At 41.9% G+C, this 13,803-nt stretch overlaps 1 protein-coding gene across 5 annotated transcripts in view; it reads right to left on the bottom strand.

The window, feature by feature from the left end:
• Positions 1–340: 340 nt before the first annotated feature.
• ACTN1 (actinin alpha 1) overlaps positions 341–13,803 on the bottom strand; it is an 81,051-nt gene continuing 67,588 nt past the window's right edge. For 2 of the 5 annotated variants that reach the window (XM_072337149.1, XM_072337148.1), the window contains exons 13-21: positions 13,348–13,456; positions 12,725–12,865; positions 10,450–10,632; positions 9,438–9,572; positions 8,425–8,604; positions 7,383–7,529; positions 4,748–4,813; positions 3,130–3,288; positions 341–1,240 (exon numbers count right to left, since the gene is read on the bottom strand). In XM_072337149.1, coding sequence (XP_072193250.1) covers positions 1,082–1,240; positions 3,130–3,288; positions 4,748–4,813; positions 7,383–7,529; positions 8,425–8,604; positions 9,438–9,572; positions 10,450–10,632; positions 12,725–12,865; positions 13,348–13,456 — 1,279 coding nt within the window. In that variant the 3' untranslated portion in view covers positions 341–1,081. Of the gene's footprint in view, positions 1,241–3,129; positions 3,289–4,747; positions 4,814–5,351; positions 5,433–7,382; positions 7,530–8,424; positions 8,605–9,437; positions 9,573–10,449; positions 10,633–12,724; positions 12,866–13,347; positions 13,457–13,803 lie in introns of all 5 variants that reach the window. The other 3 variants (XM_072337147.1, XM_072337146.1, XM_072337150.1) reach the window with 2 other exon arrangements.

Genomic DNA, 13,803 nt, shown 5'->3' on the forward strand with positions numbered 1-13,803 from the left:
GAACAGCAGAGGAATCCTTCATTAGATGGTTCAGAATGCAATGATTGTTTGCATACCTCTGCAATTAATTCTGTGCTGTTTTTAAAGGAGTAACAAGGATATTGTCCTGGAGATACGTGAGCATCGGGGATGATTAAAAGCAATACGTCTAAATTGAAGTGGTCAGAAAGCTGTGTAATTTCCAATCTGATTCAACAAAAATGAAAAGGTTAAGGAGGTGAGAAGCTGACATTTGAAGGACCATAATTTCAACTGGAAAGCATTTCAGATTCTCTTCGTGTATGTGGTTTCAACTAAAGAGGACTAAACATTCGCTATACAAATGAATAAAGTCTAGATTTGTTATCACAAGAAATTTTAATATGGTTTGTGACAAGCAATATCAAAGTTACCAACTCTCAAGCTTCATCTGAAACCAGACAACTCTCAGCAACAAAAAATGCTGTGCACTGATAAACATAGGAGGCATATTGTATTTTTTTAATTAAATATGAAAACATGAGCTGTGTACATTATTTTTTTCCCTAGAAAACACAGCAATTTCAAAAGTTTATCATAAAATATTTTCATGAAATGAGTGAACCAGCAAACACATGCACTTGTGTGCCTTCCCCCCTCCAAAGATAAACGTGATAAAGAGACATACGCATATGTAGAAGTTAACAGAACAAGTGGCGTTTTGTTGTTGGTTGGTTCTTTTTGGAAAGGATGGAATGTAACATTGTGCTCGACTTTCTATGTCACAACAAAAAATATTTGGTGCAATATTTGAACGTTTTCTTTTTTTTTTTTAAGTTTCAATCTGGTGGAGAAAAATACCCTTTTTTTTCTATAATAAAATATGTCTGTTCTTTTTAAAACGTAACTTTTTTTTTCACAAAATAATTTTGTAAACTGTCATTTCAAGGGCAAGGTAGGCGGTGTCATGTCAATGTCCTCCCCCCATTTAAAAACGTGATCTGTTATCTGAAGCAAAACAGGGAAACACAAAAAAAGAGCGGAGCAGAGGCTGCTTTGCAAAGAGAAAGAAGGGTGTGTTGGACGGGGAGAGGGGAGGGTTGTGTGGTGGGGCAGGAAAAAGTTAAAGGTCACTTTCGCCATAGAGTGCCGTGGAGAAAGACATGTAGTCCAGGGCACCGGGTACAGCATCACGGCCAGTGTAGGGTGCCATTCTAGCAATGCAGTACTCAGCCTGATCAGGAGGCAGTTCCCGCCGTAACTCATCCACGGTGATGTAGTTCTGCAATGAAGACACAGGATAAGGTGAACGTTGTCTTCAAAACACTGACAACCATCAGAGGGACCCCACTCCCTGCCCCCTCAGGGCAGCAGACAGCAGTCAGGGGCTGACCACAACAACGAGACTTGTACGTGCGCCCATACACAGAGCTCACCAGGCATGCACCTCTCAGGGAAATGCAGTTGCTCTCCCTACTGTTTGGCCAAGAAAATGTTTTTACCGAGGAGAGGAGGATTGTTTTTGCAGGAGACGTGCTGGCACACCTCAAGAAAAGACCTGGTGGGAGTTCAGCTAAATTGTTGTACCTTCTCACTGAAAGTGGAGGTCTGGCTTAAGGCAAATGGAAAGAAGCAGGATTTTCATTTGGATCCTGCCCGTGTCAGTTAGCAGTTAATGCTGCTCGGGAGCTGCCATTCCATCTCCTCAGAGCATGGAAAGGAGCCAGCCCCACTAGCACTGGCTGGGGGCACCACTGCAGGCAGCAGACAAGTGAACACTTCAGGAAGCTTTCACAGCTCTGCTAATAATTCTTGTCTTTCACAGCAGGCATTTTTAATAAGCAAGCAAAATGTCTTACATAAATTTGGCTTCTGGAGATTCATTCAGCTGAGGTGAGTCTAGCTTGGGTTCTTTTCATGCAGCAAGTAACAGTAACTGCCTGTTTGCTAACCAGTAGGTTGTGTTTAGCTAACTGACTCGCTTGCAGTTTTCTGAATTACAACTCAGGTTTCAGAGTCTCTTTTTCTTTCTTTCCTTTTCTTTTCTTTTTTTTTTTTTTTTTTTTTTTTTTTTTTTGCATGCCTTCAATTTTGCGACTGGAATGAGCAGAAAATTTTTCTTCATAATGAAATAGTGTCTGATTCATGTTATAGCATATTATACATCGACAATTATATTTAATGTACTCCAAAGAATGAGTTAGTAAATAACACTATATCCCCAAAAGCTTCCTTTCTCAGTGTTTAGCCCATCACGTTAAGCTGGAATTTTCAAGCCTTGAAAGACAATAGAACTGACTTTAGTTAGGTATCATGCCTTACAGAAAGATGGACATCATGGGTTTCTACGTTACAGGTTATGGAAAGATGATTAGTGAAGCACAGAAACCTACACTGGATGAAAGGATAACTTATGATAGCCTGAGAAGTAGAATCCCGTGTTTCATGTGAGATGATAAAACCATTAGAGAACACAGAGAATCATTAGTATCAGAGATATCACTTCTTTTTTTTCAATTACTTTGAAGATTAGTGGGTATTTTTATGTTAGAAAATTAGGAATATATAATTTTTTATATCACCTGGTTCCACTGACATTGCAAATTTAGAGGAGTCAGCATCATCCTGTGAGTTTTCTTACTTTCAACCAATTTATTATTAAAATATGCCCTTCTAAAATTGTGTAGCTGGCAGATATAACATATCTTTAATGACAGTCTAGTCTCGCCTCTCGGCCTTTTGGCTAAGATAATGTGTAGCATTCCGTGATTGACTGTGTAATGACTGCAGCGCCACACGTATATCTACAAAGATTGTCTCGAGTTTATAGCTGTCAGCAATTAACAGTTTTTCAAGAAGATTAATCAAGAACCATCTGTTTAATCTATTCTTAAAGTAACAAATTGAAACTAAGCTCTTAATCAATTTTTTAATGCCAGAGTGGGCAGCATAGTTCTGCTGATCTGCTGACAGCTGAACAGGACTTTCAAGTGCCTTGGCAGGCTGCTCATTAACCCACACTTCAGCCTTGCACTCCTCTAGCACTGCAGTGTTCCCATGAAAATGCCCTCTTTGCTAGAGAGTGCTTCCCTCAACACTTCCTCTTGCAGACAGGAGGGAACAAGGAAGGCAGGAACAACACAGACTGGAAAGAAGACCATAGAGCCTCACCTTATCTCCAGCCAGGATCTTGAAAGAAGCCATAACCTGGTCAGCAGTATCTGTATCTGCTGTTTCCCGAGACATGAAGTCGATGAAGGCCTGGAACGTCACTACGCCCATGCGGTTAGGGTCGACGATGCTCATGATGCGGGCAAACTCTGCCTCTCCCTGGAGAACAAGAGAGTCATATAAGCCTGGACACTTGGGCAGCAGTGACATGACAGTGAGGAGAAACTGTTCAGCAGTACATCTCACAGCTGGGAAAGCAAAGTCAAAGAGAAACAACTTCAACCTTTCATTAAAATACTCCTTTTTATCTGGCTGTGTGCAAATGCTTCCTACTCATTTGTCCTCTGGAATAAAATATTCTCAGCTGTTCCTTAAGATAGCACCCAACTCCAGCTAGCTCTAGGATAATGCTTCTCCTAGGGAACAATATCACACAGACTTGAGGAGAAGATGCAGCTTTCTCTGTAGCAGGTGTCCTAGATGTCTGCAGCAATACTGGAAGATTTGCATTCATTACATCCTTTTATTTCCTGAACATTCGTGGTTCTCTTCTGCTGCTAGAACAGAGTCCACCAGTAGAAACATCCTTGGGGCTTTGAATGTTTTCTGGTAGTACAAACTAGGCAGGCTTTGGAGAAAAGGACTTCTATATTGGAAAGGCTCAGGGACGTAGCTTTTAGAGGAAAGGTTGTACATATAAGTTTACTACAGAAGGCAAAACCGTGCAGAGTTTTCTGGTTTTCTGTAAGTTTTTATTTTTTTGTTTGTCTTTTTTATATAAACAAAATATTGTCTGTTCTCATCATTGGGGGATTCCTTTCTCACCAGGTAGGGAGGAAAAGAAATCAGAGCTGAGTATTCTCCTGGGTATACGATCTTCTAACACCTTTAGATCAGTATACCTTCCAGATTCATTGAAGTATGTCATCAAATGTTACTGCAGATTGGCACACTGCATCAAAAAGTGTCTGTGCTTAACACTGGGCTGATAAGGAAGACAAATAAACACTGCTTTGCCTGACATAATCAACAAAGATACTGAGAGTAGAGCTCAACATTTTTGCACCGTAGTTTTCTCCTGCCCTTTGGTGAACATCAGTATTTGGTGAAACTCTGCATTAGTTATCGTGCTTCTCAAGGTGCCACATGAATGTGCAAGTGCTTTGGTGAGGGAAAAGCTACAGGGAGGATGACTGGAACTTGAACCTACTTACATGAACAAAGAGATGTGAAATAAATGGCAGGAATGAGAGGAGCAACTTTGAATGTACTCAAAAATCGGGCTTCCAGAAGAGTTCAATTGATGCTTAGGTCTGGGAAACTTATGTGCCACTATGTAGAGCATATGTACCAATATAAGAACATTGTTTATAATGTTGATAATATTGTTTCTTCCACTTGTAGCTGCACAGTTTGGTAAACATAATTCTTACTTGAAATACAAAGAATTAAGACAGTGATATCATTTCTTTTTAATCTTCAGCTACTGCTGCAAGACAATATTACATGTACATGAGATCGTATTTACCTTGATTCACTCACTACACACTCTCCCTTTCTTTCTGAAGGTGGCTATAAGAATCACTTTGAACAGAAGTGATAGAGGGCTCTACATTACCATATTGTAACCCATGGAGATAAGGCAGGCTCGGAAATCTTCACAATCCATCATACCAGTCTTCTTCTACAGAGAGTGATGCAAAGATGGGAAAAGCCAAGAGAGAAAAGGAAGACCAGTCCAGAGAGAAATGAACCCACATGAGACATTGCAGACAAAGAGTTTTAGGGAGGAGATGGAAAAAAGTATTTAAAGGACAATGAGAAACAATGTAGCAAAGGTAGTTTGTGAAACCATGATGTAAAAGTTGTTTTGGACACAGAATAGTTAGCACGCACAGAAAACAATGATGAAAAAGCAGAAGATATTAAACAAGACACAATAAGAGATGGACAAGAGAAGGAGTGTTAAGCGACACGAAGTAAATGGAATATTTTAAAGACATAAAAGGAATTCCCACAAGACAAGACATTACAGAATTAAGAAGGAATAAATACCAAGGTATGTTTAGAGATAAAGTAGAACGGAAAAGCGATGCATATATAGTCAAACAAAAGAACAGCAATGACAAATACATTAAGACAAACAAGAAAAGAAAGGGAAAAAAACACGTTATTTTTTCACAGCTTAATATCTGTCTGTGTTCACCACTAGCATTCAGTACCTGTGCATCGTTTCCAATATCGTAACCCAAGCTGATGAGACAGGCTTTGAATTCCTCAGGGCCAAGTGTGCCGGAGTGGTCCTGGTTATGCGGTGTGCCAGGCAGCAGGACATGCAGTGCCAGTGGGGTGACGGTGTGGGGCAGAAGGAAGGGAGACACAGAAGAAATCAAAGGGAGGTGGAAAGACAACAAACAGGTGCACCATGCAGTGGGTGAGAGGACAGGGAGAGGAAGAATGACATGCAGATAGAAACACAGGAAAGAAAAATAAAAAGTGCACAACATTAGATATCACAATGACATTTCAGGATGTGCTAAAAATGCTCTTGAAACAGTCCCTTCTGAGAAAGCTCATCACATCTTGAGAGTGTTTGAATGATAAAAACAGTCATTGCTCAGAAGCCTCAAGATCTCCATCTCCCAAGTGAATTACTTGCATCACTGCTTGTTATCCATAGTGCCAGAAGCCCTGTGTTTCGCTAGTGACCTGGAGAGCAGGTAAGCAGGAAGAGGCAGTGGGAAGCATTGCCTTATTCTTTTAGTCAACAGTCCCACCAAAGGAGTAGGTGAGGACAGGTACGTTTGGCAACACACCCAAGGAAGCTGAGCTGTCAGGGCATCCCAGGAACAGACAAAGAAAAACAGCTGAAGCTCAAGGGAGTGTTATTGCTGTACTCATGAGACCTGCACATAAGGTGGAACTTTGATTGGCAAGCTGTTTGAAGTGCTCAGCTCTGAAAACAGCACTACTGTACAGCATGGCACAATGAGGCTTGGCAGCTGCTGTTTCCCTTGCTTATTCCCTGCTCTCCTAGTGCTCAGATGAATCCATGATCACAGACTACTACCTGAACCGAGAATCCCCATTCACCCCACAGAATTTTAGCTCAGAACAGCCTCAGGCATCAAAGAGCCCCTGCCAGCAGCCACCATCTTTGGCCATAGAAAGGAAGCTACAAACATCATTGTGGGGCCAATTCCATGTGACTTTCCTCAAACAATCAGCTTTTTAAAGCCAGCATCAAGCCCTCATAACTCAAACACATAGCTGAAGACTGGGAAAGACGCAATCTTTCTGTATTATCATTCAGGCCGTTGTGGAGGAAAGGGCAAATGATACACAGGTAAAAATGTTAGATCTACAGGGTTGTGTGGGGCCTGCTAAGGAAGGAAGGTGTGGTTTTGGTTTTCCTTTGAAAAGCTAGAGAAGGGCTTGAATGCACTCAGCAATCTTAAAGTGTTGTCAGCCTCTGAGAGGGGAAGCTGCAGCCCTGATTTCAGGGGATCTTTCAAAACAGTCTGGATCGTGCAGCAAATGGTGGAGGGCACCTACATTTTCATCACTGATTTAGTACCTGCAGGCTGCTCATGAATTTCCAAACACTGAGGGGGTTTACAACTGAACCTACAGTCAGTCAGGAGATGGTTTCAGGTTTGGGCTGCTGTCTCTGCCTCTCTGTGTGAAAGCTTCCTGATTTGATCAACAGAAGGATGCTAGCTGATGGCTAGCACACAGGAGGAAGAGCTGCAGGGGGGGTGTATAACTAAGGGGAGGATTTTCTTTGAGGAAAGCTTTTCTTTTTGTATCTGTTATTGCCTTGACAGGTATTTCCACAATAAGGCAAGGCAGGCTTTACATCAGGGTTTATTTATGTTTTGCAGCGTCATGCTGTGCATAGATCCTCCTGTTTGTTCCATACAAGAGCAATGCTGTTCTTTTCAATATCAGTTTATGTGGTGGTGTATTGGAGTGGAGGATGGCTGCTCCAAAGGATTTTATAAATCAACATAGTGAAGCTGAGGTAAAAATCAAATTTCCTAAATAAGCCCTCAAACATTTTCAACGTTTACCTTTACTAGGGATCTTGGCATTTCAGATATCCTTCAGTCTAATAATCACTTCTCAGTCTCTGTGCTCCACAGGAGTGGCATTTTAAAGAATCAAACATATTCTATTGATCTAGTTTTATCGTGGTGACTGTTTCTTATTGCACTGTGCAGTCTACCAAGCCGCAGTCAACACTGACTTACCCTGTCAAAATGGTTGAAAGAGGCTCGGAACTCATTCATCTGTTCCTGGCTTATTCCTTTGGCATCACGGGTCAGAATCTGGTTTTCCACTTCATTAATGGTTCTAGCAATTGTTGTTAATAGCTGCTCCCAGCCCACTCGAATATGCTGGAAAAAAAGAGAGTAAGACAATTTTAAAACTAAAAAGTAGCTCTTCTGCCTCTGAGGCTACTAGATCAAATGTGCCAAGGCAGTCTATTTGCTCATTAGAGCTTCCTTCTCATCTGCAGCGTGAGCCAACTGGATGTTTAAAATGTGAATTCTGACTGCAGAAAGCATTGAAGGGGCCACTTTCTGCCCACAGTAAAGTCCTGGTCCTATTGCAAAGGCCCTTTCCCTTATAGGTCAGCACAGTGGGGGCCTTTAACACAAAAGATAACCAAAGCCGATGCTTATAGGACTTACTTGGGCAGAAAACCCTCTTTACATGAACCAAGAAAATAAATGAACCACAGTCCTTGGAAGATACTGGTGCTCTACCACTTCTGTGGCCAGAGCTGGCCAGAAACAAAAAAGCAAGTTTCAAAGCCTGTCTGTGTTTTGATGAACTCACATTTAATTCAGGCTGTTTCCATGAAGCCTCTTGTTGCTAACAGAAAGCCAGACTCTTATCTTGAAAAGGTTCTGTTGGACTTTTTTCTTCTTCCATGCTATAGCAGCTCAGAATCACCAACACTTGTCTGGGCTTTCTAATTCCAGCTACTGGGCTAACACAGCCAGGTTACAAGACCAGCCAATTTTTCAAGCAACACCATTGATCTTATTTAGGTAATTCCTATTGTCTGTGTGTGGAAGTACAATGGACTGGGTTGGCATAAAGTACAGTAAGGTTGAAAAGAATTTCAGTGTCACGATGTTGCATGCTTGGCCACTCTGTGAAGCTCTCCGCTCTCCAAAGGACCACAACGTATTGCCTGAACTGGATGCAGCTAGTGCAACAACAGATCAAGCTGTCTAAACTGCTGGTGCTACATTGCAGGAAAAGGCACTGCAAAATGTTTACCTCCATGGTGTAGTTGGTGTGCTTGTTGTCAAAGATAAGCGCCTCCTGGATCTGTTGGTGGTCTCCTTCCAACTGGTCGATCTTTGGTTTGTAATTCACAATGCTTTTCTCATACTGCCGCAAGTGGTTGAGCTGGTCCTCCAGGGTCCCATGCATCTCTATTGAAATGCGGCCAATCTCCTGCATTAGCAAAGCCAAAGGTGTTAGACCCTGTTAGATGGAATGGCCTTCACATGGCTGATATTTATTAATGCAGCTATTTCATGCTTACACAGGACGATGAATCAAAACAAAAAATGCATCTCAGACAGAAGTTACTCTAGATGAGCAGACAGTGTCAGCAAAAATTTCAGCAGAGCCCTGAACATTTTCCAAGTGGAGTGCATCTTATAAGATGCACCTAATATAAGGATGCAAAAGAAGGAAACTGTAGCTCATAAGCTAGTACTGTAGCTAGCCAGAATTTCTCCTGATGCATTCTCTGGCATTGTGTTAATCCTTCCACAGAGTAATATTTCTGTAATTGCTCTCTTCTTATCTCCTACCCTCATTAACAGCTTCATAATTTTCATCTTACCAATTACTTTAATTCATGGTTTACCTAAAGAGAGAAGATCCCCATTAAAAATGTTTCTCTTCTGCTGATGTTCAGCACACTAGATGAATTTATTTTCTCATGTGTAACAAGAGCCGTGTGCAACTGCTATGAAAGCAGTTCCATAAAATATGCTTTGATGCAGGGTCTTTCCCATGCTGCATATAAATTCAACTCTATTAAAATGCCAGTGTTCCCCACTCTGGGTAGCATTTTTTACCTCTTTACAACAGAGTTAGGGGAAGAAAAGTACAAGCACTTCAGTAACTGATACCCATCTTTGGATTCTCTGTATTTTCTATAAAAGTTTCCCTTGTAATCTCAAGGAATAATGACGATATCAGTAGTAAAAGGTGAATCAGAATAAAAGGATCAGTGAAAATCAGAGAAAAGAGAATGAAAATGAGTAAAGCTGCACCTCCATCTTGGTCTGAATCCAGGGACCAATGACATTGGCTTGTGCACCAAACTGCTTACGAAGTCTCTCATTTTGCTGCTGGCGAGCATGTTCTTCCATTAGGGCTTGATCCCTTCTAGGAACCAGCTGCCGCACCTAGAGCAAAGAGTAACAAAGTGTGCATATTGTACATACAAAAGCAAATAAATAATAACTGTAGAACTGCAGAGTCCCACTGTGAGTGAGTTTGCGAAAGGACTGCTAAAAAAAGGCTCTTAATCCTGGCCACTTTTTGGGTGAGCCCCAGGTGGAGTGGGTGTTGGACCTGGGTACTCCCTATGGCTAGGGTTAGGCTTTGGAGAAAACACAGAGCTTTGCTGTCAGTGGGGTTGCAAACAGGCCTGTAAGAAAAGGGAGAGGAGTGTTTGTTCTGAAAAAAAGGCAGACATAAGCTTTAGGCCTTGCAAGGAGGCTCATGGAATGTGAATCCTCTTCAGTGGAGAATGAATTCTTCAAATTCATCTCATGCCATGAAAAGCAGCTTTCATCCACTATCTGGGGTTCTGGTGCCTGATATTTGCTTAAATGCACTAGTTGTAGTCTGCCACTGATTTTGTGGTAAGAACCATTGGCATAGGCTGGTAGTGAGAGTAACTGCTCTGTTAGTACTGTAGCATTAGAAAGCTCCTTGTCTGTGGAGGCTGAATATCTGAAGGGTTGAATGGTAGAGATGGACACTGACTCCCATACTGTACTTGCTTTTCAGGTCAACTGAGAACTTAAAATCACATCTTTCCCTAAAAAAAAAAAAAAAAAAAAAAAAAAAAAGAACAAAAGGAGATCTGACACCCTTAGGCATTTGTTTTAAAGGTCTCTTCCACTTTCCAAGCACATGGCATTTGAGCCATAAACATAGGGCAAACATGCAGAAGCTCATCAGTAAGTGTGAGAATAACAGAGAAAATAATTCTCTTCCTAGAGCTGTGGTGACTGAGACTTCTCTACACTAACTGCAATGCTGTAAAGAACTCACATGTTCCCATTTGCCATTGATCTCCTGTGGGGTGATTGTAGTGTAAGGATTTGTTCCTGCCATGTTGACATGGTACGTCTGGACAATCTTTGAGACTTCATTGTGGATTCCCAGGATGGCCTGTCGCTCCTTGTCAGCATCTGGCAAAGTGGCTTTGAACTGTTCATGGGCTGTGGTCAATCCCTGTGGAAGGAAGACAGCAGCAAAAAAGAGCATTAGTCACTGAATAGCCTCTTAACCAAATACAACCCTGCTGAAGAAACTGCAAAAGCTTACACATTTACAGGATACAAAACAGGCTATTCTAACAGACTTCCAGTATCTCTCAGCATCACTAAACAGGTTGTTTTAAGTAGTCTCCTTTCCCCTCTATTTGTTTCTGTTCCATGTTGACCAGAAACAGAGATCACATCCCAAAACATGATGGAATAATTCTGGCTCACAGTTTAAGGGAAACTGTTTCCCCAACACTGCTGTGTGACAGGCTGTTAGTCCCCTTAGGAAAGACAGAACTGCTAGCATTACTCTAAAGTGGCCATATCTCATGAGCCTAAATGCACAATTCAGTTCTTCTCCCACTAGATATGTACTAGCTCTACAACAAAGATGACTCCAGGTGAATAACAAAGTCAGATCCAGTCTGATCAGTGTAAGTTAGAGCTAGATTAAGGTCTTTCAGACTACAGCAAACCTGCACAGGCAACATAAGCTCCTGTTGCTGAAAAGTGCTCCCTCTCCCTGTACACAACAGGCTCTTTCTGTTCCCCATCTGGCTGTGGTGCCCAGACTGTGATCCAAAGACCGAAGTTGGGGGCACGCTTGCTGGCAGCTTGTGGACAGCTGACAAGCCAGTTGGTCCTGGCTCACTTCCCACTGCTTCTACAGGCCTTTAAGATACTTCATCCCAGAAGTCTGGAAGATCAAGAGTAGGGAAGCAAACACAGGGGAAGAGGCAGCAAAACAGATGTGAGACAAAAACACGTGCAGGGATAATGGAAGGAACAGTGCGGACAGAAGAGGGAATGAAAGTAAACCTTGTAACTGACCACTTTCTTACAACACATACACTGTAACCACTTTTGTAAAATTGTTTCCTTACATGGTGACTCATTACTTTGCAGCTGCTGCAGTGGCCATAGAAATGTAAGTCTGGGAGACCTGGGGAATATTCTGCAGTCACAAAAGCGATGATGGAAATGTTTAAACACTGTTCAGGTTTGTTTTGCATTATGAAAAACTTAGCGAGCCCCTTTATTCAGGAGAGAGAGGTGAATGTAGAAACTCCACAGTAACAGTGCTCAAACCAGGCTGGGGCTGTACTACTTGCTTCTGTCTCCCTGACTGCCTTGTTACCCCTGCTGGTTTCCCACTCACTGCCTCACTGATGGCCATATTGCTGTCAACTTTTCCTACAAAACACTCAAGTTTTGACAAACTGACCAGGTCCTGAGAAAGCACAATGTCAGGAGGAAATCAGGGCAGTAGCGCAGCAACTGCTATCTGTAAGAATATCCTGGCTATTCATCTCAACCAGCTAAATCCAAATGAATGGCTGGATTCTTTTCAGGGGCCCATCAAGCAGAAGAGACAGACTCCCCTCTAGAACCCAGAGAAGTATAATTCCTGCTCTCAAAGGTGAGAAAACTACCTGTAGATACTTCAAATTCCTTTCATTACACCCTTTCAGAAGAGGAAGTCCCCATTGTCTTGCAAGAGCCAAGAAACCTTTGGCTTCAAATGGCAATCCACTAACAAAGCGAAGAATCCTGATCTGCTCAGCACTGAAACCCAGCCCACAGCTCAACAGCTACCCTCATGACACATCGCATAGGACCAAATGACCTACATATAACAGTACATGGGACAACTGACCCACAGAACCTGACAGCAGCACTAAGTTTTGTTCGTTTTGATTAAAATAATAATAATAATAATAATAATAATAATAAACAATCAAAAAAGCCTAACAAATGCAGGATGCTAAAAAAATGCTCTAAGCATTCTAGCTCTCATTAGTAAGATTGGAGTCACAATGAAAAATCCACTTTCAGTTCATTGTAATCAGCTAGGATAGTGTGAACTCGACTCACATCTACTCAGATACAGGTTTTTGGAAGTAATCAAGGAAAAGCATGATCCTTTTTGTTGCTTGTGCTATGGCTTGTTCACTAGAACAGCACCATCAAAACACGACATAAATATCCAGCACCATTAGGAATTCAGAAGACCTCTGACTTCCCTCTATCCCAGTACAATGCAAATGACTGCTCTGTACCTGGATCTCCTCAATGGTGTGAACAATGAATGTGTCCTGCAGGTCCTCCATGGCCCCTTCCATCCAGTTATTGAAGGGGGCAGCTCGTTTGGCATATTCCAGGTACAACTGGTCAATTGTTTCCAGTAGCTTCTCTGTCCTCTAAACATGCACAAAAAGAAAAGAAAGAAAATCGGGGAAGATGGTTAGAGAATAAAAATCACACAGATGTGAGGGCTCTTTGAGTTGCTCCTTCCTTTCAGACCTGCTTGGTACTCTCAGGAGGGCACTACAGCAAAAGTCTCTACTAAGACATTACTCAAAGGATGGATTTTTTGCTCACTCTGAGGAAAAAGTATGAGGTCCTTTGCAACAAAATGAGTCTTTTCAAGGAGAATAAAATTACAAACACAGAGGACTAGAAATATCAATAAATCAATAGCCTGAGCAAATGAATAGTACTGTAACTAGGCTGGAAACAAAGAAGGTGGTTAAATATACTGAGACACAGCTTTGGGTTACAGGGTGGGATTTCTAGAAGTGGACAACAGGGCTGAAATAGGACATTCGTGCCCACTGCAGCTTGTTTCCCACAAATGACCTACTCATGTAATCCCAAAGGCCCATTTGGAGATATGACTCACCTCTAAAGCTTCTCTACGTTTCTGGGTTAGGGCACCCAGATTATCCCACTGATCACAGATCTTCTGGCACCTGGCATTGACACTCGGAGAGTCATAATAGTCCAGCTCACTATGAGGGGTGGAGAAAAAGAACAAAATACCAAATAAAGGCCTTTTGGAGAAGAATGATAAATGCATCAGAAATCTTTATCAGTCTTAAGAATAGATGCAAAATGAAGGTTTGTGGTCTCTGCAAATGAAGTATGCCAGGAAGACAGTAGCATCTAGCTTTGGAGACACTGGCACATCAAACAGCACAGAACAGGAAGAAAAATAATCACACTAAGGTTGCTCTGGGCTACCTGATGGGAATTACTTGGCACTGGGGGAAGGGAGTGGAGTCTTTTCTTGGGCAGGGAATAAGCAGATTAAAAGCAGCAGTATGCCCCTGTATTCTGCTTAAGAACATCACATAGG

This window comes from Excalfactoria chinensis, chromosome 5, assembly GCF_039878825.1.
Source record: "Excalfactoria chinensis isolate bCotChi1 chromosome 5, bCotChi1.hap2, whole genome shotgun sequence".
In the NCBI taxonomy this organism is placed as follows: domain Eukaryota; kingdom Metazoa; phylum Chordata; class Aves; order Galliformes; family Phasianidae; genus Excalfactoria; species Excalfactoria chinensis.